The 25,112-nt window shown below is 48.4% G+C and overlaps 3 protein-coding genes and 1 long non-coding RNA gene across 4 annotated transcripts; 1 reads left to right on the forward strand and 3 right to left on the reverse strand.

Moving 5' to 3' along the window:
• Positions 1-6,268: 6,268 nt before the first annotated feature.
• On the reverse strand, positions 6,269-7,993 carry LOC120426736 (U4/U6 small nuclear ribonucleoprotein Prp4). Its single transcript, XM_039591513.2, has one exon. It carries the CDS (start codon positions 7,855-7,857, stop codon positions 6,337-6,339), a length of 1,521 nt encoding a protein of 506 aa, XP_039447447.1. The 5' UTR covers positions 7,858-7,993; the 3' UTR covers positions 6,269-6,336.
• A 76-nt stretch (positions 7,994-8,069) lies between these two features.
• On the forward strand, positions 8,070-9,262 carry LOC120426737 (uncharacterized). The gene has a single exon (XM_039591514.2). It carries the CDS (start codon positions 8,182-8,184, stop codon positions 9,196-9,198), a length of 1,017 nt encoding a protein of 338 aa, XP_039447448.1. The 5' UTR covers positions 8,070-8,181; the 3' UTR covers positions 9,199-9,262.
• A 905-nt stretch (positions 9,263-10,167) lies between these two features.
• LOC120426732 (structural maintenance of chromosomes protein 1A) lies at positions 10,168-14,178 on the reverse strand. Its single transcript, XM_039591505.2, has 3 exons — positions 13,942-14,178; positions 11,475-13,874; positions 10,168-11,414 (listed from the first exon to the last, which is right to left on the reverse strand). Exons 1-3 carry the CDS (start codon positions 14,057-14,059, stop codon positions 10,249-10,251), a joined length of 3,684 nt encoding a protein of 1,227 aa, XP_039447439.1. The 5' UTR covers positions 14,060-14,178; the 3' UTR covers positions 10,168-10,248.
• An 8,083-nt stretch (positions 14,179-22,261) lies between these two features.
• LOC120426745 (uncharacterized) lies at positions 22,262-23,656 on the reverse strand. The gene is made up of 3 exons (XR_005606746.2): positions 23,044-23,656; positions 22,890-22,987; positions 22,262-22,636 (listed from the first exon to the last, which is right to left on the reverse strand). It is a non-coding gene; the product is annotated as an uncharacterized LOC120426745 (long non-coding RNA).
• Between the last annotated feature and the right edge of the window lie 1,456 nt (positions 23,657-25,112).

The following is a 25,112-nucleotide window of genomic DNA, read 5'->3' on the forward strand; positions in this document are numbered from 1 at the left end:
GAGCGGAATGCAATGCAAAATAAAAAAAGGCCCACAAAACAAAGACAGAAATAACAGCTGATGCCGATTCCAAAGTTCGATTTCTTACCTTCCAGACCGACTGTAATCGTTTTCAAGGCCACCTGTATGAAGCCCATTGCAGGAAAGCAAGCGCTTTATTCACCAATTCTCAAACAAATCTTACATGACTGGGGACCCGCGGCCGAGATAGATAACCTGGCTTTGCCAAAATTCAATTCAATTCAATTGGTGTTTATTAGAATTTAACAGTTCTGCTCCAGGATGTTACATTTGCAATTCAGAGATTTGGAGAACCTTTCAACTGAGATCAATTCATAAGCCTTTACAGGGAGGGTACATGTTTCTAAGTTTAGATGTTGCTAGCTGCATGCTCTTTTAGGGAAAATAAATTTTGAGAAAAAACCCTAGATCTATGTTTGGCTTAAGACTAATATCACAGTTGTTGACGGAGGAGTGCTTCGATGAGCGGATTCGTTGACATCCCACAGGAAGTCCTGAAGGTTCTCGTTGCTTTTTCGATGCTTGCGTCGATGGTGTCGACGCCGGCCAGCTCGTGTAGATCGTCGGTCGGGTACCACGGGTCCAAGTTGTGCACCATCTTGAGCAGCTTGTTCTGCTTCACCTGGAGTCGCTTACGGTGCGATTTGGCGCAGTTGCCCCAGACCGCAGCAGCGTAGGTCAGCATTGGACGGATGATGCACTTGACCACGAGCGACTTGTTCTTGATGCTCAGCTTCGACCGCCGATTCAGCAGGGAGTAGAGCGCCTTGGTGGAACGATCCACCTTCTCGATGATGTTGTTCACGTGCTTGTCGTACTTCAGTTTCTTGTCGTGCACCACACCCAGGTACCTGACCTCGTCGTCCCACGTCGCAGGCTGGCCGTTGACGCTGATCGATCTGCGGGGAAGGTGCCGAGCAGCACGCCTCCTGGTGAAGAAGATGGACTGGGTTTTCCCAGCGTTCAGCTTGATGCGCCTCTTCCGCTGAAACTCCTCGAGGTTGTTCTGTGCCGCTTGTAGGTGGGTGACGACGATCTTCGGGTCCTTATCCGATGCCAAGTATGCAGTGTCATCTGCAAAGAATGCGTACGACACTCCATCGATCATCGGCACGTCGGAGGTGAGGATGTTGTAGAGAGTCGGGCTCAGCACTGATCCTTGGGGCACGCCGAAGGGGATGTTGTGGACGGAGGAACGCTCGCCATTCACCGTCACCGTAAACGACCGATTCGTCAGGAACGACTCGACGATCTTGACCAGGAACGGCTGGAGGTTCGAGCGGAAGAGCTTGTAGACCACGGCGTCCTGCCACACGGAGTCGTAGGCCTTTTCGACGTCGAGAAGGATCATGCCGGTCGATTTCCCCGCCAGGAAGCCGCGCTTCACCATCTCCGAGATACGGGCGAGTTGGTGCACCGTTGAGTGCCCCGTCTTGAAGCCGAACTGCTCGTGTGGGATGAGTTGCTCCGTCTCCAGGTGACGGTTTATCCGGGCGAGGATCACCCGTTCCAGGAGTTTGCTCAGGCTGCTCAAAAGGCTGATCGGGCGGTAGTTACCTGGATTGGTTATGTCCTTGTTCGCCTTTGGGATGGCGATCACGTTTGCGTGCTTCCAACGAGCCGGAAAGTAGCCCAAGGCCAGGCAAGCGTTGAAGATTTTGGTCAGGACGACCAACCCTTTTCTTGGCAGCTGCTTGAGGCACGTATTCCGGATTCCGTCTTGCCCAGGAGACTTCCGGTTTTTGAGCGTGCGGATGATCGCCTTGACCTCTTTCGGCTTGACAAGGGCGGCCGGAGGCACGGGAGGAGTTGTCGCTCGGATGTGGCCAAGCGCGTTCTCCACAGCGGCCGATGTTTCGGGATCACCTGGTTGCTCATTGTTGTGGGCAGCGGCGAACGCACTTGCGAGCGCTTCGGCTTTCGCTGAAGGGCTCGCTACGAGGTCTCCGTTGACGTTCAGCGGGGGGCTGTACTTGACCGTGTTCCGGAGGTTGCGGGTAAGCTTCCAGAACTTGTTGCTGCCGTTGTCCAGCGTCCTTAGCAAGGAGCCGAAATTTTTGTAGCGGTGCTCGGCGCTTTTGGTGCTGATGACGTTGTTCAAGTGGTTCACCACCGCTCCGATGAGCGGGTCCCGTCTTCGGATGAACTGTCTACGCCGCACGTTCCTCAGCCGGATTAGCAGCTTCAGCTCGTCGGGGATGTCCTTCTTCTGAGGTAGGATCCTACGCGAAGGGATAGCGGCTTCCTCAGCTGCTTTGAGGATGGCGGTGAACTTGTCGATGGCGTCGTCGATTTTCTCCGAGCGATCTAGAGTGTTGATCCAGCTAGCGTTGAGGTCGACCTCCCGCTCGATCGAGCGAGCAAAAGTGCTCCAGTTCGCTCTGTCGAAGCATCGGACGAGTCTTCCAGCCGGGGCGACTGGAACATCAACGTCGATCGTAAAGGTGACCGGCAGATGGTCCGACGACAGTTCAACGTGCGTTATCGGCTTCGACATCGGCACCTGGTTGTTTGAGATGACCAGGTCCAACGTGGAAGGCCTCCCTCGTCCAGCGGGGCAGCGGGTGGGAGTATCCGGAGCGTGGATGTAGATGTCCTTGGACTCGTACTCTTGGTGCAGGATTTGCCCTGCTTTGTTGGCCCTGGCACAGTTCCACATCCTATGTCGCGCGTTCAGGTCACCCACCAGGAAGAATGGCCCATCGATATTGCTGAGCTGGCGGATATCGCGTCGGAGCTGGCTGAGCGTTGCCCTGCGAGGAGAACCGGGGTAGTAGACGGCAAAGATGTTAACTGGTGCCGGGTCCGTCTTAACTGTGATCCCAACAGACTCGATTGCACGGGTCGAGGTTTCCAGCTTGGAGAAGTTGATGCCGTTTCGCACCAGAAGTGCCACTCCTCCCCCTCGAGCAGCATCCGGCGAGTTACGGTCCGCGCGAACAATGGTGTAGTTTTCGTGGTACACCGAGTTGTTGAGCTGCAGCCAGGTCTCCGTGATTGCAGCGATGTCAATTTCGTGAGCTTCGAGGAAGTGGAAAAATTCCACAACCTTGTTGCGGATGGAACGGCAGTTCCAATTCATCACCTTCAGCGAGCTAAGGTTGGCCATTATAAACAAATTTGATGATGAGCTCGCTGAGGGCGAGGAATTGCATGGCCTTCGATTGGCACTTCGAAAGCCTAGTGAAGAGTTCACTGGCTAGGCACATGAACTCCTCGACGGTGAACAAGGTTGACGACTCGGGCTGGCCCTGCACGGCTTGCGAGTACGAGAGCCCAGGATTCGCGATGCTGCCGAGCAGCTGGCTCAAGTCACCACCCGGTGGCCTGGGAACAGGCGCAGGAACTGCAGACACCTTCGGAAGGTTGCTTCTGCCGGCGGGACTCGTCTTCTTCTTGGCCTTCAAGTCCTGCAGGTACTTGAGGCGGGTGGGGCAACCCTTGTAGTTCGCTGTGTGGTTTTGGTTGCAGTTAGCACAACGGATTTGCGAACGGTCGTCGTTGACCACAACGTCGGCACGCGCGGGGAGTGCGCATGCGGTCGTCTGGTGGCGCTCACCACACTTGACGCACTTGGCCTCCAGATGGCAGTTTCTCATCCCGTGGCCGTATTGCTGGCACCGGAAACACTGGACGACGTCCGACTTCTTCTTGGAGTAGTGCCTCCAGCGGACGATCACGTTGAACAGCGCCTTGATTTGTTGCAGCTCCTGAAGTTTCACGGTTCCCTTCTCAAACTGCAGCAGGTACAGCGCGTAATCGCCGTACTTCGATTTCCCCAACTGGCGTACACTTGTGGGACGAAGAAAAACATCTTCGAGTTCCCGCCTGACGTCTTCTACCGGAAACACTGGTAATCCGGAAAGGACGATTTTCACCGGGGTATCGGCTTCGACATCGGCACCTGGTTGTTTGAGATGACCAGGTCCAACGTGGAAGGCCTCCCTCGTCCAGCGGGGCAGCGGGTGGGAGTATCCGGAGCGTGGATGTAGATGTCCTTGGACTCGTACTCTTGGTGCAGGATTTGCCCTGCTTTGTTGGCCCTGGCACAGTTCCACATCCTATGTCGCGCGTTCAGGTCACCCACCAGGAAGAATGGCCCATCGATATTGCTGAGCTGGCGGATATCGCGTCGGAGCTGGCTGAGCGTTGCCCTGCGAGGAGAACCGGGGTAGTAGACGGCAAAGATGTTAACTGGTGCCGGGTCCGTCTTAACTGTGATCCCAACAGACTCGATTGCACGGGTCGAGGTTTCCAGCTTGGAGAAGTTGATGCCGTTTCGCACCAGAAGTGCCACTCCTCCCCCTCGAGCAGCATCCGGCGAGTTACGGTCCGCGCGAACAATGGTGTAGTTTTCGTGGTACACCGAGTTGTTGAGCTGCAGCCAGGTCTCCGTGATTGCAGCGATGTCAATTTCGTGAGCTTCGAGGAAGTGGAAAAATTCCACAACCTTGTTGCGGATGGAACGGCAGTTCCAATTCATCACCTTCAGCGAGCTAAGGTTGGCCATTATAAACAAATTTGATGATGAGCTCGCTGAGGGCGAGGAATTGCATGGCCTTCGATTGGCACTTCGAAAGCCTAGTGAAGAGTTCACTGGCTAGGCACATGAACTCCTCGACGGTGAACAAGGTTGACGACTCGGGCTGGCCCTGCACGGCTTGCGAGTACGAGAGCCCAGGATTCGCGATGCTGCCGAGCAGCTGGCTCAAGTCACCACCCGGTGGCCTGGGAACAGGCGCAGGAACTGCAGACACCTTCGGAAGGTTGCTTCTGCCGGCGGGACTCGTCTTCTTCTTGGCCTTCAAGTCCTGCAGGTACTTGAGGCGGGTGGGGCAACCCTTGTAGTTCGCTGTGTGGTTTTGGTTGCAGTTAGCACAACGGATTTGCGAACGGTCGTCGTTGACCACAACGTCGGCACGCGCGGGGAGTGCGCATGCGGTCGTCTGGTGGCGCTCACCACACTTGACGCACTTGGCCTCCAGATGGCAGTTTCTCATCCCGTGACCGTATTGCTGGCACCGGAAACACTGGACGACGTCCGACTTCTTCTTGGAGTAGTGCCTCCAGCGGACGATCACGTTGAACAGCGCCTTGATTTGTTGCAGCTCCTGAAGTTTCACGGTTCCCTTCTCAAATTGCAGCAGGTACAGCGCGTAATCGCCGTACTTCGATTTCCCCAACTGGCGTACACTTGTGGGACGAAGAAACACATCTTCGAGTTCCCGCCTGACGTCTTCTACCGGAAACACTGGTAATCCGGAAAGGACGATTTTCACCGGGGTTTCGTCACTGGTCCCGTGGGTGTAGAACTGGACATTTGCCTGCTTCAAAATACTCACCACAGAAGTAAAGTGGGATTTAGTCGACACCCTGATCTGGATGTACCCTTTGTTTACCCGCAGGTGGTAATCGTCGGCGCCCAGCTGGGTTGTTGACATCAGTCGGTTAAGCGCTGGGACACTGGAACCGTGGACGAAGATTGGCGGACATCTCACCTTGGCGGGCGCGGGAGGCACATTTTTCACAACTTTACCGGTGGCATTACCACTAGCAGCACCATCACCAGCGGGCAAAATATCACCACCGCCGCCATTGTTGACATCCTCCTGCTCGTCGCCGGAGATGTCGAAGTCCAGCATCTCGAACTGATTCGCCGTCGGGAATCCCCCGGAGGACCCCCGGGTTGGGTCAGTGGCCGATGTTCGTTCAGCTGGTCCGAAATCGATGAGATACCGCCGGTCGAATTTCTTCGGTGGCGTCTCGAAGATGGCGGCGTCATCACTTTTTCCTTCTGCTGTTTGCGGGCCTTCTTGTAGTCCACCCGCTGCAGGATCTGCGATGCACTGTCCCGGCCGGAATCGCCTTCGCCGGGCAGCGGCGGCGGCTTGGGCTGCTTTCGTTTCCCCAGGGTGCTGGTGAACACACCGGGAGCACCAATAAATTAACTTTTCGCGAGAGCTAGGATTTGACGACGATGTTTACACGTCGACGGTGACAGCTCGAATGCTTTGCCAAAATATAACCAATGATTCGGTAAAAAAGAAAACACATTCCAAAAGCTTGCCCAGGAGGATGAGCGAACTTGCGGGCGCTTCACGGATTAGTTAAATTCAAATACAATCATTTTTCTCTTGAGGTAGGTACTTGAAATTTACGTCCGTTTTAGAGAAGTTCGGAACCGGAAAAGGCCAATCAATGTTTGTGCCGTGGAGGCTGTGATAAATATCCGTAATTCAAACAGCACTTCCTCGCAACAAGCCATACAAACGCTTTATTCAAAACCAAACCAACCAACGCCTGTACAGCACGTCATCATTCGGGACTCCACAGCTTGAAGGTCCGGTCGTACGAGGTGGTCGCGATGTGCTGCGAGTCGGGCGAAATGTCCACGCTCATCACCTTGCTGTCGTGGCCGGACAGCGTCTTAAGCGGCTGCCACGTCTTGTTGGACCAGATCTTTGCCGTGTTGTCGTAACTTGAAGTTACCAGGAAGTGGCCGCCGTTCTTCTGGTACTTGACGTCGGAAATGAGGTTCGTGTGCGCCGGAATCGTGTAGACCGGGTTGCGCCGGCGAAGATCCCAAATTTTGCACGTGTTGTCCTGGGATCCGGTCACGATGTGGTAGCCGTTGGGGGAGAAGTCTACGCCGTAGATGCCACTCAGGTGACCCTCGAGGAACATGATGCAGCGACCGGTGCGGAGGTCCCAAACACGGCCAAAGGCGTCGAGGCCGCCGGTGACGCAGACGCTGCCGTCAATCTGGAATGCGATGCAGTGAACGGCTTTGGCGTGACCCTCTTGGTGAAGGACTTCCTGCTTCTGCTCGAGATCCCACAGACGCCAGGACGAGTCGTAACAGGCCGTTCCGAGGAAGCGTCCGGAAGGGTGAAAGGCAAGCCGTGCCACTCGATGCGGCACGTGTCCGGTGATGTCCGCGACGGCTTCTTCGCTGTCGAACGACCACAGCTTGACGGTGCCGTCGTAGCAGCCCGAGGCCATGGCGACTTCGCCCTTGGAATCGGTGGCGACTCCGTTCCGGAACGCGATCGCACTCACGTAGAACTGATGACCGCGAAGCGTCTGCACCAGGTTGCAGTCCGGAACGGACCAAACCTTGCACAGCGAGCTCAACGAGGACGTCATCAGCAGTGTAGAGTCGTGGTTGAAGCTACAATTGGTGATTGGCCGCACGTCCCCAACCTGGCTGCACATCGGAGCCAGCGATTGGATCCGCTTCTGCAGTTCGACCATCCGGCCGGCCTTGGTGGCACTGGGCAGATTCAGCTGTTCGGAAGCCGCGTCCAGTCGCTCCTTCGCCCTCGGCAGCGAGTAATTCGCCAACCAAATACGCGCAATCCGTAGCGCTTCCGGTCCCTCGTGGTACCACGTCGATTCCTGTTCCAACTTTTGAGACTGCGACTGCTTCTTGTCGTCATCCTTGGAACTCTTCGTCGGAATGGCACTCTCCCCGAGCGCGGCCAACAGCTCCTTCAACCGAATGCGCCGCTCCGCCGGCCCCTCCCCAAAGTAGCAAATCGGCTCGTTCAACGCCCGCAGGTTCCGCTTCACCTCCGAATCATCCGTACTGACGTGAATCTGGCGGGCCTTCTTCTTCCGCTCAAACTCCTCCAGCAGCGCGGCCTTATCCTTCGAAACCTCGTTCTCCAGGTCGAAGTAATCGCTGGAAGTGTAAATCTGGCCAATGTCCCCACCGGAACTCCCCGATGGGCCACCCGAATCGGCCATCTGACGCGCCCGTTCCGAATCCTCCAGCGAACCATAGTGGATGGTGCGTGGCCGCTTCGCAAACACTAGCTCCTCGTCGTCGGACATTTCGTTGGTGTTCCGGATTAACACTGTTTCCCTCTGAAGAATCCGCGCGCGCGTCTGTTTTGTACGTTTATGATACGATTTTTATGCTGCTGCGCTGGGTGGAGATTCCGAACGAGGTGGTAAACAAAACAGCATAAACGTCAGACGAAAGGTGTCACTACTCGCCACCAGAGGGGCGCTGCCTTCTTTGGTCAATCCGTAGAACCTCGCAACCTTGAGCGATCTTGGCGAAACGTAAACAAATTCGTATACTTTGTTTCGCAACACGCTGGGCGTTCCAGAGCGCGCGCGTCCGGACGTTCGCGATTCTTCAAAATTTAGAAAATGTTAAAATTAGTCCATAAAATTCAGTATTTCTCAAGCGTTCGCCGTTTTCACTGCGGTTGCGTGCTCGGCAAAGGCCTCAAAAAGCAGGGCACCATCCTGAACAAACTGCTCCACGGCAGTGACAAGGGCAAGCGGAAATGGTACGCGGACAACAACGCCGCACTGGCCACTCCGCTGGCCATCGCTAGCAGCAAGGGCCAGGGCAAGGAATCAACCCGGCGAATAAACGTGCTGAACAAGCTGTTTATGGAGCAGATCACCGACCTGATGGCCACCGGCGAGCACTCGGAGGAGCTGGTCGGGTACGGGATTCAGATTTCGCGCGTTAAGGTCAGCTCGGACTATCACGGAATCAACGTGTTTTGGTTCGCGCGGGACAACCAGCACGACATGGACATCGGGCGGTTGCTGAAGCGAATTTCCGGCGGGTTGCGGCACGAGCTGTCCCAGCTGAGGCTGATTGGCCAGGTGCCGAAGCTGAACTTTGTCAAGGACAAGACGTACGGGTTGACGGCGGATTTGGACGGGGTGCTGCGGAGGGCGGATTACGGCGAGGACTTTGTCCCGACAGATCGGACGATGATGCTGAAGAGCGAGTTCAAGCTGCAGGTCGAACTGCCGCGAACTGTACGGAGTGAAATCGACAAGCTGGAGGACGAGATTGACTATCCGGTGGAGGATCAGCGAACGCTGCCGGCGATGCGGAATGACATCCTCGGGTTGGACCAGGAAGCGATAATGAGCAAGATCAAGCGTTCGCTGAATAGGAATAAGCAAGCATGGCAGCAGCATAAACAGCAGAGCACGACTGATTTAGAGCAAAAAGCGAAGGAACCGGCGCAGTTTAAAAAGTATTTTGTTAGACAAAATACGGAAGCGAATCTGGATCCGACGCGGTCGTACCGGGGAGATTTGGTTGCGCCGGACGATTCTGTTGCGAGCAGCGAGCTGGACAGGAATGATAGCGATTTTATCATTGAGGAGCCGGATGTGGATGGCGGGCCGAAAAAGTGACCGATCGAGGACTCAAAGAAACTAGAGCAATAAATTTAGCATAGCAAATTTAAAATTTCTTCTGAATGATTTTGAGAAATTCTCCCAAATTGTTGCAAAAGGGTCCAAAAGCTTTTAAAACTTCATTCATTCATTCATTCGAAGACCGTTCTCTGCGGTTGTTTGTATCGCGCCACGTTCTCATCAGTTGCGGGCGTTGCGGCTATCAGCTTCACCGCATAAGCTGCTTTCTACTCATCCCTGCAGCCGCTCGGTGTTGAACGGCGGTGCGTCGTCGGTGGTACGTCGTTGACAGTTTTGAATGCATGCTTGCACCAAACAGGTAGTGGACCGAGTGGATGTCCGCACCGCGGTACGTGCGGATGGTCCGTATGTCCGAGAAGAATAGGCCGTCGTTGAGGACGTGGTTGATTTGTGTTTTTGTTCGTTGATTAGGTGATGTCTTTCCGGGGGAAGAGCGCGCTCCGTACCACCATACCGATCCGATGACGATCTTGACGTCCCTCTGCGGCAGCTGTCGAACTTCTGCTCCAGCTTCGCGTAGAACGCTTCCTTTTCGGCATCGAATGATTCCTCGTGTGGGCAATGTACGTTGACGATGTGATAGTTGAAGAAACGACCTTGAATCCTAAACCTACACATCCGGTCGTTGATCGGCTCCCAATCTATCACACGACTCCGCAAAAAGGAAATTCATTTGGAATCACCAAGCATTACTCGATTTTTTTTTAAATTGCATTTTCTACAAGAAATAAGCATAAAGGTCGGTCATTTGGGTACAAAATATCGTATTTTTTCACGTCGCGTCGTGGTTCATCCTTCTCCTCAATACATTGTTCTTACGTACGCAGCCAAAGATCGTACTCAACGCTGTTCGAAAACCTCGAGCATCGTAGAGAACGAGCGGTCAATCGATTTTTGGGCTTCTTTAATGAGAATTCTTCAACTTGTCAGAAACAATCCGACCTCTTATTATTGGAATAAACATTTAATGTTGAATCAGAATCTAATAAAATGTACTTGTCCTCACACACACACACATACACCTCCCTAGTTCTCCTGGAACTGCTCCAGATCGTAGATCAGCGTCTGCGACACCAAACACTCGGCCGGCTCGGGACAGATCCCGATCAGAATGTCCGCGTGCGAGTAAAACTCCTCCTTCAGCGAGATCACGATCGTCTGCAGGTTGGTGCACTTTTCCCGGATGTACGACGCCACCTTGCCGATGTTGGTGTTGTCCAGCGCGGCGTCGATCTCGTCCAGCACGAAGAACGGCGCCGGCTGGAAGCTGTGAATGGCGAACAGGAGCGCGAGCGCGGCGATCGTTTTCTCCCCTCCGCTGAGGTTGCTCATCGGCTGGAAGCGCTTGCCGGGGGCGACGCAGTTGTAGTTGATGCCGTCCAGGTAGGGCTCCTCGGGGTTGTCCGGACCGAGGTACGCCTGGGCGGCTTCGTTGCGCGCCAGCTGTTTGTAGATGCCGTCGATGGCGTCCGAGATGTGGTTGCAGCAGTTGGTGAAGAGCGTGCAGCGTTCGTTTTTGATCTTCTCGAAGGCGGCCTTTGCCTTTTTGGCCTTTTTGCGGGCGGCTTCGAACTCCTCGTTGGTGGTTTGGATCTTTTCCGTCACTTGGTTGAGCTTTTGCATGGCTTTGAGGTTGGGGGTTTGGATCTTTTCCAGGGTGTCGAGTTTGGACTGGAGTTCGCGGGCTAGACCGTCGCCGACCTTTTTGACCTGGTCCGGTTCGGACGGGTTGGTCAGATTTTTGGGGAGCGCACTGTAGTCGATTTCGATGCGGGCCTCCCGCTCGTAGATCGTGCTGAGGGGTGTCGTCTCCGACTGGTTGTCGGCGCCCTGCTGAACGATGTCCTCCATGTTGCCGCGCCGCATCGGAATCTCGATCGCGTCCATCTTGCTCTGCATCAGCAGGTTGTGCCGCTTGTTTTTCATCGTTTCGATCTTGGACTCGATGCCGGAGATTTGCTGGTTAATCGCGGCGACCTCCTTCGCGTGCTGCTGCACGTCACGGCGCGCCTTGGCCGTTTCGTCGTCCATTCCGTCGACGGCGCCCTTTTTGACGTTCTTCTCCGCCTTCATCTTCTCGATGCGCTCCTTGTCCTTTTCGATTTCCTGCCGCTGGCGGGCCTCCGCCTGCTTGAACGTCTCCAGCGAGTCTTCGTCGTCCTGGACGGCGCGCTCCCAGCGGGTCACGTTCTCTGAAAATTTGTAAGAAATTAATTATACAAAGAAACTGCTGGAAAAGATCCCAAACTTACTCGACGTGTCCTTTGACCGCTCAAACTCCAGATTGTTGTTGATCCGATCGATCTGCTGCTCGTACTCAGCCCGCTTCTTGGCACGATCCTGCTGTAGCACCAACTCGCGCTCCTCAAACTGACGGATGTTCGCCACTCCAAGGCGCGAGCAAAACTCCGCGTACACATCGTCCTCCACGTTGTTCATGCTCTCCTTGATCTCCTGGATCTTCAAGTCTCGCTGCTGCATGCGCCGCTCGATCTCGCTGACCTTCGGCCCGATCAAATCCAACTCGCGCTGCAACTTCTCCAGCTTGGTGTCGTAGTCCTTGATGATCTTCTTTGACGCCTCCAAATCGTTCTGGCTGTACTTGAGTCGATTTTCCAACCCTCGGATCTGACTCTCCACCGTCGTCAGTTCGCCCTGCCGACGCGTCTTCTTCATGACCTCCTTCAGCTCTTCGGTGATCTTCTCCTTCTGCGCCTTCAACTGCGCCATGTGCTTCTCGTCCCAGCGTTTGGCTTTGCGCGCCAAATCGTGACTTCCGCCGGAGATGATGCCGGACTTTTGGTAGAACGTTCCGTCCAGCGCCAGCGCATCGTACCGGCTGCGGTCGATCTCGTACGCCACCTTCATGGCGTCGTCCGGGGTTTCACAGACGAGGGCGTTGTTCGTGGCGAACAGGACGGCCGGCTCGATCTGCGGCGGGTTGAACTTGAGCACGTCGTAGATCAGCTTGACGTTGCGCGGATCTTCAATGTTTCGAAGGCGCTCCTTGAGGGGCTTCTTCTGGAGATAGTCCAAGGGGAGGAAGGTCTCCACGTCCAGCATCTTCTCCTTCAGGATCTGGATGCAGCGGCGAGCGGTCTTTTCCGAGTCCACGATGATGGCCTCCATGTATTTGCCGAGCACTTTCGTAACGGCCACGTTGTATCTCTTGTGCGTCGGTTGACACATGTTGATCATCCGGTCATAAACGCCTGGGACTTCCTGCTTGAACAGTTCGACCACTTCCTGGCGCTTCTTGCGGCGTGCGTCCTCGTGCTTGTCAATCTTGGCATCACCCAGCTGCTCGCGCACGTCGTCCAGCTCGATCTGAAGCTCCTGGATGCGCTCCTTCGAAGAACCGACGTCCTGGCTGAGTTCCTGCTTCATCCGGTTCTGCTCCTCCAGCGAAGCCTTGCTCGCCTTGATGTGATCGATCAGCTTTTCCTGGCGTTTGATCGCCTCGTTCATTTCCGACTCGTACTTTTTGTAGTTTTCCTCGACCTGCGCCTTCCGGTTCGTCTCGCTGTCGAGCAGATCCTGATCGGATTTCTGTTCGCGGTTCACCGAATCCAGCTTGATAAGATACTTTCCCGAGGTGGCGTCGGCCTTCTGCTTCAAGCGGTCGTACTCTTGGACCAAATTCTGCTCCAAATGGACGTTACTTCCACGCTTCTTGGACTCCCCCGCAACTTCATCCTCAAACGCATTCAGCTTAGCCTCAATGGCACCCAGCTCGTCCTCCAACTTCTTGATATCCGCCTGGTGCGCCTCGTCCGCTTTACGCGCCTGTTCCAGCGTCTTCATCGCACTGTCCAGCTTCTTCTGGGTGTGTGCGACCTTTTCCTTCGCCTTGATAAACATCGGATGCTTCTTGCTCATTTCGCTCTCGACCTCGCGGATCTCCTGCTCCGTCTTTGCCAACTCTCGCGCAATCTTGCCCATTTCCTTCTTCTTCTCCTTCAGCACCTCGTCCGCTTCCTCCTTCTTCTTCTCCACGATGCCCAGCTCCTGCTGCTTGCTCACCAAATCTTCCCCCAGCCGCTTGTTCTCCTTCTCGTTGTGGTACAAACGGTAAAGTTGGTACTGAACCTGCTTCTCGGCATACTCCTCCTTCAACCGCGCGTACCGATCCGCCTCCTGCTTCTCCAACTTGGCCTCCTTCCGCTCCGCCGCAATGCCCTTCTTCTTCTGGTATGTAAACTGCGTTTCCTCCTCGGCCATTTGCATCTCGTGCTTCAGCTTGTTGTACTCCTCCTTCAGCAATCCCGACCCGCTAATCTCCTCAAACAGCGCCGTTCGCTCCTTGGCGTTCTTCATGGCAATGCTCTCCACCGCACCCTGAAACACCAAAAAGTTCTTCGCCTTCACATTAATCCCGACCTGCTCCAACTCCTGCAGATAGGTATTCGTGGCCACGACGCTTCCGTTGATCCGATACTCCGACGACGACCCAATCACCGACCGCTGAAAACTTTTCTGCGTCTGCTGCCCCTCCCCATCCGTAATGATAAACTTGGCCATCACCGAGGCCCGGTTCGAAATTGGCCGCCCAATCGACGCCCCGTGAATCAACTCGTTCAACTTGCGAACTCGCAGGCTGGTCGTCTTCTCCCCCATCACAAAGCTGATTGCGTCCATAAAGTTGGACTTTCCTAAAAGCAGACACCAAAATTAGGCCACGGAACAAACCCAACCTCCCTCCTACTTCCACCCACTCACCCGATCCATTCGGCCCGATGACGGCGGAGAACTTCTTGAGCGGGCCGATCGTGACCCGGCCGCGGTACGACTTGAAGTTCTCCACCTCGATGAACTGGAGAAAGGCGGACGGCGTCATTTTGGCACGGTTTTCGTGCCGTTTGCGACGGTTTTCACTGGAAAAATTGCGATTTTCACTTGCGTTATTTTCACTGGACAAACAAAACCTGGGCAGAAATGGCGTCACTTTTCAGGTTCGTTTGCGCCTCCTCCCCCCCCAAAGCGCACTCAAAACATGTCAAACTGGAGCGGACACCTGGCGGCGGGTAGTAAAGTTTTCTGAAGGGTTTCGGACAACACTGAGATAAATGATTGCTTTATTTTGATTTAATTGGGAGCATAAATAATAATTATTTTACTTCTTTTATTTTATTTTGTCTTGAGATATTAATATCCATGGCTTGATCCATGGTATCTTGTATCTGAAGGTATCTGCAGATTTTTAAGTGAAGATGGCGTTACGAATGGTGCATGCCCGAAATGTCAAAATGGACGGTTTCTATACAAGCAGGTGGCCAAAAATCCAAAACATTGTTTTTAGTGATTAATTCAACATCTAGGAGCAGTTTTTTTAATTGTACAAAACGTTTAAGACTCCACCGTACTCACACCCCCCCCCCCCCTATGCCTGCAATACTTCATCAAATTCTTGAATATTCCCGGGATTAATTTAGGTGTAGGTGTTTTTAATTTGAAGATTTTTTTTAAGATCTTATAAACTTTTGAAACCAAGCTTCCCTGCACCGTGCGGTACACACGGTACACTTGCACCTCGGGTTTGCTTTGCGCCTGCTTTCTTCGGTTTACACCCGTACCCGACTCACACGAACCGAGGGTATTTTGGTTCATCGTACCAGCGCACCACGACACTCACGGTTCGCCGCGTCGGTTTTGTGTCTGGCACTCACCCATGGCATGAACCCGGTATATGAGCCAAGGTGCTTCACTCGTTACGAGCCGAGGTACGTGCCGTGGTATGCGCTGGCGGTACAAAACGGGTTCAATACCACGACACGTACCACGGCACGCTGGGTTCATGCCATGGGTGAGTGCCAGACACAGAACCGATGGGGCGAGCCGAGAGTGTCGTGGTGCGCTGGTACGATGTACCAAGATACCAATACAAAAATGGGTTCAGGCACGTACCGAAGCTAGAAAACCAAACCCGCGGTGTGCGTTGGCACTGGCGCATGGGAAGCTTGTTTGAAACACAATAGCTTATGGGATTTTTCAAAAAAAAAAAAACTCTAGAATTAAATCTTCATCTACTAAAGCGTTTATCTAAAACATACACTCAAAGTAAAAAGTATCCTTTTTTCAAGTTCACCCGTCGTCACCCTTTAAAAGGGTATCGAAAATGTACTGAATTTGACATACCCTTTTAAAAGGGTGACGCCGGGTGAACTTTAAAAAAGGATAGAAAGTATCCTTTTTGAGGATTGAAAGTACCCTTTTGAGGGATACTTCTGACTTTGAGTGTAAAAGTCATTATTTTCTTTCCTTTCTGAATTGGGTCCTAAAATGAAGCTTAGATTGCTGATATTATTGTTTACAGCGATAAAGCTTATTTTTCTGAGTACAATGACCCTTTTTACGACCACAAAGAGTTTAAAATGGATTTTTAAATCAATTTTGAAAAATTAACCTCGCGGTCCTTCTTGACAGAAAAGTTCCTACTTGACAGCTCGTTCCAAGGGGACCATAGTTAATCCATCAAAAAAATGTTGTCTTGTCATTTTTTTTTTTTTTGCTTTTGAAATGAAAAAAAGTGATCAGAAATGGTTTTTGATCGTGTTTTTCACCGTTGTAAATTTACATAGGGCTTTAGTATCCAATTGATACTGACATCCCACATTAACTCAGTGCGGACGTTACGCATCGGCGGCCGTTACTGATCGTGTGGTCCGCCCTAGAACCGCCCTGGCCTGGGCGGTTGAAATTTGACATTTGAAATTTTTCAATTTCGTCCGCCCTCCATCCGCCTTGGCGTGCCATGGGCGCATCGCCTGGGCGGTTCAAACTTATCGCTGAAATGTTTCAATATCGTTCGCCCCTCAATCGCCGCGGCGAGCCAAAGGCTGATTGCCGTGGCGGTTTGCATCTGAAGGAATTTATTTCGAATTTGACATTTCAGTCAGATTTCAACGAGCTTCGGTGGGTGTTGTTATTTAATCGGCGGCTGCTGATTTTCGTTGTTAAGTTTGTGTTGGGAGAAGTGTTGTGTTGTTTAGATTGTTAACTTATGTAAACAAACAGTTGAAAGTGCGTTTGAAATAGTGATTGAAGGTTGTTTTGCAAGAATAATCGTTATTGTTGGTGTAATTTATGTGACACCCCTTATAAATATTGTTGGCAGATGTGCAATCATTTGGAATACTTAGAATTTGATATGTTTCATTGTTGTTATGATTTGATTTATTCTTTTTTGTATGTTTGTATGGAAATTTGGTGTACATTTTGGTAAAAAGTATATCTTTCCCAAGGAAACCTCTTGAAGAGTATCGAGGTGGCATTTACAAAGCGGATTTTGTGCCAATGTTTACTCAATTAATGTTAATGTTTCTTTGTGTGAATGTTAACACTCCAAAGGTTGCGGGTTCAGTGCCAGCAGTGGAGGCAATTAGTGGTGCAGAAGCGATTTTTGTCTTTCTTTTGTTTGACGTTTTTTAGGTGTGCATGATGCAGGACGTGGGTAGGAAGTAATTTCAATTATTTTCAATTATCAGTTCAGCGGCAACAATATCATTTAAAATTGTGTTTAATTTTTTTTACAGCTTCCTGGATCATTTATAAATGAACTGCTTATATGTATTTATCTATTCTTCATTTGATTTATTTTAATGTTTATATCATTCCTATTCCTTGTCCTTTTTACTACCATTCCTCCATGCCATATATGATTAAATTTCATGAACTAACGACAGTTACTGAAATAGCAATGGAACCGTCTGAAGAATTTTTCTTTAAAATATATTTATCTTTCTTCCAGCTTCCGGGAATCTTCTTCAATTTTAATGCCTACATTTATCTATTCACTAGATGATTTATTTAAATGTTTATATCCTTCCTTATCCTATTCCTTTTCTTTCAGCAATGGAACCATCTGGAGCATTTGTCTTTTTAATTATAGTTGTTTGTTTTGCAGCTTCCCGGAATCATCTTTAAAATTACTGCTTATTTGTATTTATCTTTTCACTGTAAGATTTATTTTTATATTCATATCTACCATTCCCCCATACAATATATGATCAAATTGAATGACAAGAAAGAACATGGGGTGTAATCTACTAGGATACTTTCTTCGGATTAGCTGCGCTTGTGTTTGATTATATTAGAGTATGAATTGTTAACATTCAATACGTTGCATGTTTATATGTAAGTACCAATAATACATGAACATTTTAAATAATTAAGTTTTTAAGAATTATTTAAAGAATTATTTTTATTTGCAGGAAATGGAAAATCTTCGCAACAAGTTTGCTTATCAATATATTATTTTGTTTCTTTATTTTTTTTTCATCATTTCACCTCAGTGAACTAACAACGCACGTAAGATGTATTGAGAACAAAATTATTTTGAAAATTATGTTTTTTTCATATTTTTGTTTTATTTCTAAATTTCAGCACACAAGAATCTACAAAGATCTGCATTTCTTGTATATAAGGCACTTTGTGTTTTTTTTTTCAGTGTTAGATGAACTTGAAAAAACACTATCAGAATCCTGAAGGAACCTGAACGGGTATTCTGCTTGGGCGGATGAAATATGTGGGTAATTCTCCGCCAATTCACACAGCAGTTACCCCGACCCCTCTTCGATTTGCGTGAAACTTTGTCCTAAGGGGTAACTTTTGTCCCTGATCACGAATCCGAGGTCCGTTTTTTGATATCTCGTGACGGAGGGGCGGTACGACCCCTTCCATTTTTGAACATGCGAAAAAAGAGGTGTTTTTCAATAATTTGCAGCCTGAAACGGTGATGAGATAGAAATTTGGTGTCAAAGGGACTTTTATGTAAAATTAGACGCCCGATTTGATGGCGTACTCAGAATTCCGAAAAAACGTATTTTTCATCGAAAAAAACACTAAAAAAGTTTTAAAAATTCTCCCATTTTCCGTTACTCGACTGTAAAAATTTTTGGAACTTTTCATTTTATGGGAAATTTAATGTACTTTTCGAATCTACATTGACCCAGAAGGGTCATTTTTTCATTTAGAACAAAATTTTTCATTTTAAAATTTCGTGTTTTTTCTAACTTTGCAGGGTTATTTTTTAGAGTGTAACAATGTTCTACAAAGTTGTAGAGCAGACAATTACAAAAATTTTGATATATAGACATAAGGGGTTTCCTTATAAACATCACGAGTTATCGCGATTTTACGAAAAAAAGTTTTGAAAAAGTTGGTCGTCATCGATCATGGCCGTTCCGAGGGCCGTTCATGGTCACCCGCGACAGACACGGACGACGAAACAAAGAGAAACGCAAAAAGTAACTTTTTCAAAACTTTTTTTCGTAAAATCGCGATAACTCGTGATGTTTATAAGGAAACCCCTTATGTCTATATATTAGGGTGGGTCATTTTTTTTGAAAGTTCTTGGATCCGGCTGAAATAAAGACCATCTTGTAGAGGGTACCCATAGGGCCAAGCGGGATCGCCGGCATCATCGGGTTGGACTGGTAGATTCGGTTGGACTTCGTGGCAGAAACAAGAGTTGATCGAGCACAGGACCAGCGGGATCGCCGGCGGGGGGTTCGCCTCGCAACGCAAGCGGCATCGACGGCGAGGGGGATCATCGGGTTGGACTGGTAGATTCGGTTGGACTTCGTGGCGGAAACAAGAGTTGATCGAGCACAGGGCCAGCGGGATCGCCGGCATCATCGGGTTGGACTGGTAGATTCGGTTGGACTTCGTGGCGGAAACAAGAGTTGATCGAGCACAGGGCCAGCGGGATCGCCGGCATCATCGGGTTGGACTGGTAGATTCGGTTGGACTTCGTGGCGGAAACAAGAGTTGATCGAGCACAGGGCCAGCGGGATCGCCGGCATCATCGGGTTGGACTGGTAGATTCGGTTGGACTTCGTGGCAGAAACAAGAGTTGATCGAGCACAGGGCCAGCGGGATCGCCGGCGGGGGGTTCGCCTCGCAACGCAAGCGGCATCGACGGCGAGGGGGATCATCGGGTTGGACTGGTAGATTCGGTTGGACTTCGTGGCGGAAACAAGAGTTGATCGAGCACAGGGCCAGCGGGATCGCCGGCGGGGGGTTCGCCTCGCAACGCAAGCGGCAAGCGATCATCATCGGCTTACCTGGATAATAATCCTATTTGGAAGAAACATACTTAAAAATTATAGCTTATAGAATACCATTTTTTTGGAAATCTCTTCCGATGGCTTTCGATCACCTGCAGCATAAATCCTTGCTGCGTTGCATCACGAGTCCCTTTATCGTTAAAGTCTGCGATCAGCTTCACCCCCCTCTCAGCAACGTCATTTAGGACTTGTAGCGAAGCCGACCGTTTCTTCCCGGTTTGGTAGCTTTCTTCTGCTGGCCACTCACTTTCGTTTTTCGACATGAAATCAGTTGAAATGTTCATAATTTCAAAAAATTCCTTGGTGTCTGTGGTTATGAAAGATGCTAACGTATCGGATGTGCGGATGCTGGAAGCACGAGTAAGCACTTCTTTCTTTTTTCTTTGATCCTTAGCCACAGATGCTAGGTAAACATCTTTCATTTTTCTTTTTTCTTCCGGAGCTACCGCATCATCAAAAAAAGAAAGCGCAACCAGGCGTGGTGACAAATACCACAGATGTTTTTGGAAAGCACGTGAGGCTGTCTCTCCGTAATCGGCGTAATCAAATGTAGAAATTGATTTCCAAAATTCGATGTCCAGCCTTGGTGCAGTGATCTATAAATGTATAGTAATAACGATTATTGTAAAGATTCATCCAGTTGCTCTTTTTGAAGTAAAAAGTTTAAAGTAAAGATAAAACAAAAGACTATAGACAAGAAAAATAGAAAATGGAAGAAAATATCTGCAACGTGTAAGGAGGATCATACTTAGTAGTATGGGTCATTTCGCGCCAAGTGATACATCACTCGAAATTGACCTTCTTTTTTGGCACCGCCCTCCATTAAAAAAAATTTTTTTCAAAAAATCTTTGAAACAAATTAGACGAAAAAATAAAGGGTGGTCCGTTTTGGTACAAAATCGCGAATCTTAAATGTTTTGAAAGTATCAATTGTTAGACAAGCGAATGACCAAGAAGGTTAAAGCTGCTAGATATAAATGTATTTAAAACAACAATTTCAATTGCTCCTCCAAATTAGAGCTAAATCATTGAAAGTCAATTCGAATTTGTACTTATTTGTGTACAGTTGGGGTGAAATGAATCGCAAAAGTATAAGAAAAATTTAAATGACCCACACACTTACCGCATTACTAAGTCTGAACCAGTACTTCGTGTAACATTTTGAAATAAATAATGCCAGCTTTTCAAAATGATCCATAAGGTCAAGATCAATGGTTTCGATTTGCTTGTTGACCATCCAAATCTTTAAAATATAAATCGCTCGTGCCATCCACCGGGCCCTGCTCAAACTTCCTGCTCGTCGAAACTTAATCCCCTTTTCCGTATCTCCACCAAGAAACAGAACCACTAACTCGAGTAACTCCATGTAATCACCCCGGGGGTGTTTCTGCTTCATGCACGACAAACAAAAATCAATCACGTTTTGGCGCCAAGCTGAAGTAATTTTTTCAAGAGCAGGAACGTGCAGTACGCTCCTGTACTCTATAACTTCGTGCGATTCCAGTTTGGCGTTGTACTCCTCTTTGAACTTCTTGAAGTTGTCAAGCTTGTCTGACTGCGACTTATCCCCCTTCATCTCGTAACAATGCTTTAATACAAGCTCGGCCACATGATGGCGACATGCCAGCGAAAGTAATGGTTTTTTCAACATCTTTGGCACCCTAGTGATCATTCCGTTTTTGCATCCCGAGTTTGTGTTTGTGGTATCAAAGCTCATGGCCACTATCTTATCCTTCAGGTTCCAGTCCTCAATCGCGTTGACGATTGCCCCGGATCCCTCTGCTGCCTTACCGTTGGGCAAAGCTGGAACGGTCAAAAGTTTTGACGTTCCTTCGCCTGTAACCAATATCGGAAGCCGTTCCTCCTTCTTTCCGGTGACGTTGTTCCTGATAATCTTTCCGTCCCAATGAATCGTAAGTGGAACTTCCGGATTGAACTCTCGCTTCACCTTGATAAAAACAATTTTATTAAATTACATTCAAACATACAACAAATGGCAATATCATCGGGGTTCAAACATAAAAGTGTTGTGTTGTTACGCTAAAAATTATTAAAATAATACATTATTTTAAGTGTAAGAACAACGTAATTGTAGGATCATGGACCATATATTGCCTAAGTTAAAGAAGGTCCAATTTCAAAGAGTTGACCCCGATTATGTTGCCTTGTGTAACAATACCTCTGCCGCAAACTTGCTCCTGTAGCGAATCCTTGCCCTTCTGATAGAGTTGTAGTCCAGCACGTAATCTGACACGTCGTGACTCTTCGTGTGCTCATCCATAATTAATGCTTGGAAAAGCATAGTTGCGTTGCGATTCGATATTCCACAGCGATCTAAAACTTCTAACACACGCGGAGAAGTGAGGCGTATTTTTCTTGATGTTGATAGGGCCAGATTCTAAGTAATCTTCATCGTCATCGTCATCGTCATCGTCATCGTCATCGTAATCGTCATCGTCATCGTCATCGTCATCGTCATCGTCATCGTCATCGTCATCGTCATCGTCATCGTCATCGTCATCGTCATCGTCATCGTCATCGTCATCGTCATCGTCATCGTCATCGTCATCGTCATCGTCATCTTCATCTTCATCTTCATCGTCATCGTCATTGTCATCGTCATCTTCAAAGGCTGGATGATCTTGATCGTGATCGCCATCCGTAGAGCTCGATTCTTCTCTTCGTTTTAAGGTATACCAACTTGCATCTGTTCGGACACTTCGACACTATAAAAATCATTAACTTAAAATGTTATTTATGAAACGAAATTAACACATACAATCCAAGAAGAATCACACGATTGCTCCAGTTTAGCAAGGAAATGTTTCCTGTCCTTATTTACTTTATCTGAACTTCGGGTTTTGCTCTTCGAAAGTTCTAAAATATTATCATATGAATAAAATACATTTGTAAAATTCAAAATGTAATAAATTACTTTGCCATAAAACGTGCAATCCTTTTGCATGAAACTTAATTTTCCATGCTGGTAGATTCAGAGCTTTGCCCACTGAACACGAGACATCCAAGATAGCTTTACCAAATGGCTGTTTTTGAATACGATGTCGGTGCAAAATTGCACTCAGCAACTGCCGATTGTTTGGAGCGCAATCCAAACCCACAAAGTCTTCCAATACCCCTACCAGGAAAACTTTATTATCATCGTCCTCATCTTCGTGAACATGGCATTGATCAACATCGATATCATCATCCTGGTGCTGAACATCGTTGGAACAAATCACGTCTTCAATTTGTCCACCTGTTATGGTTGAAGAACAATCCAAACTAACGGAAGACTCATCCTGATTGGCTGTCTCCGTATCAGTTGCTGCATCTTCTGAACAGTGGATCTGTAAAATAATTTTCTTTGTATGTTTCTTGTCTTTTATTCTCTGTCTATGATATAAAAAAAGTACTTATTTTTGCTGCCGAAATTTCTTTAAAATTGATAATTGAGTGGTTAATTCTACAGATTTACATATCACAAAAATAAACATTGGTTGTAATTAAATTATTGAGAGAAATTAATATTCCAATCATTTGATTGTTAAGGTTGAATAACTACCATGATATAAACACAATAGTTTAAATTTATATTCATACTTTCCACGTAGAATCACACTTCTGCGCCAATTTAAGCAGGAATTGCTTCCTGTCCTGTTCTGCTTTAGTTGAGTTTCGGTTTTTGTTTTTGTATAACCCTAGAATAGTTAAATGTGCTAATTTATCATTCGAAAGTCCAATTTACTTCAATTACCTCTCCAAGAATCATACAACCCTTGAACGTGCTGCTTAAGTTTCCATAATGGAAGCTTCAAAGCATCGCTCACCTTCCTTGAAATGTCCACGACCGCCTTTTTAACTTGGTTTTTACCTTGACGATTCTCCCACAACACTGCACACAATAATTCCCGGTCGGTGGGTGTGCGGTGGAGCTTCAGATTTCCATTAATCTTTCCAAGTAGGAACACTTGGTTGGAGGAGCGCAAACTATCACTTCCTGCTTCCATTTTAGTGATTTGACGTTTGGCGTCGTTTTTCCCGTTCATTCACATGAGGCTTGTCATAGTTTCGCAGTATGCGATGACCGTTAAAACTGCGATTTCGAAGGATTCTGGCGTCGCCGGATGTTTCGGGTTTGCGCAAGCTCAGGGTTGAACGGATGACCATGAACCCTTAGAGAAAAATGTTCCTTGGACCACCCCCGACACGGCTACCTAGTGTAAGTGTGGGTTAAAGTTTGTCGCTTAGCTTGTAGGAGCGTTTGAAGCAAAATCGCGCATTTCCCATAGTAATTTCCATGTAAACTTTAACCCCCGAGCGACAAGCCAGTTTTCAGCCAAATGGGCTCAAACTTGGTGTGAGAGTCCCTATGGGTACCCTCTACAAGATGGTCTTTATTTCAGCCGGATCCAAGAACTTTCAAAAAAAATGACCCACCCTACTACACTCAAAAAACTTTTCACCACAAGGCCGCATGAAAATATATGTGATTATTTTCCATACAGTTAATCATGCAACATTGACGTGAATTTCCGGTGGAAGCAAAATCTGGAGCGAGCAGTCATTCACTATCGTATCAAGTGGATTTAGCATGAATTTCACGTGAGATGTGCATGACCTTTCATGCACTATTGACATGATCATCGCGTGAAGGCTGCATGAATTTTATTGCGGCTTTTGTTCCTTTCTTACTTCCTGTTTTCTTATTCTTATACTTCTTATTAAATAATACGCACTGCAAAGTTTTTAAAATTTTTATTTTCAATACATTCAAAATGTCTAATACAACGTTTCACTTACAAATCACTTCCGTTACACTTACACCTAGCAACTAAAATAACACTTGCGGAAGCAGGAAACCGCAGCAGCTTCTCGGGAAGGCGACGTGTCGCTCTCATCACCGCAGTCAATAAGTCCAGCTACCGGGAGAAGATCGATACATGAAACTTAGAGGTGCTGAACTTCTGGCTCTTTTTGGTGGGTTTGTCCGTTGCTGCTCCAGCAGGCAACGGGGGAGACTTTAGTCGTGCTTTTCCTGATCGCTTGGTTCCACCTTTTGATGCTCGTTCCGATGTCCAACGTAGACCGACATGTTTTAAAATTGTGATGTCTTGTCGCCTGAAAAAACATAAACGCACAAGTTAGCGTTGAATTATTTTTTTAGAAATAGAAAATACATACCCTCCGTTGCAAAATATTTAATTGTGTGCATTCTCGAACTAATTTACGCTCTTTAAAAAAAAATCTAAGCTGACAGAATGCGCTTCATGCCAGGTCAAGCGCCGAGAAGAAACTGCAGTGATGATCCATCGGAATCCTCCAGCAAGCGAGCCGAAATTTTCAGACATGAAAATCATGCAACCTTCCCTCACTCACTCACACTAACATTTTTTCACCACAATGTTGCATGAAAAGGCACATGGATTTTTTCCATGCCAGTTCCCATGCGGATGTGGCATGATTACCATGCAAACTCCCCATCAGCTGACTGCAAGCCACGCCTCCAAATTTTCAGGCATGAATTTCACGTGACATTTATTTGTGTGAGTGTAAGCAACGTGAAAATCAATCAGAATTGACATGAATGCATGGCGGAAGTTGCATGACTCATGTAAAACGTTGTTCCGGACCAAAAACTGGCTGCCACCGGAATTTTCATGCAACTTTGTGGTGAAAGGTTTTTTGAGTGTATATATTAACATTTTTGTAATTGTCTGCTCTACAACTTTGTAGAACATTGTTACACTCTAAAAAATAACCCTGCAAAGTTAGAAAAAACACGAAATTTTAAAATGAAAATTTTTGTTCTAAATGAAAAAATGA

Source organism: Culex pipiens, chromosome 1 (genome assembly GCF_016801865.2).
Source record: "Culex pipiens pallens isolate TS chromosome 1, TS_CPP_V2, whole genome shotgun sequence".
Classification (NCBI taxonomy): domain Eukaryota; kingdom Metazoa; phylum Arthropoda; class Insecta; order Diptera; family Culicidae; genus Culex; species Culex pipiens.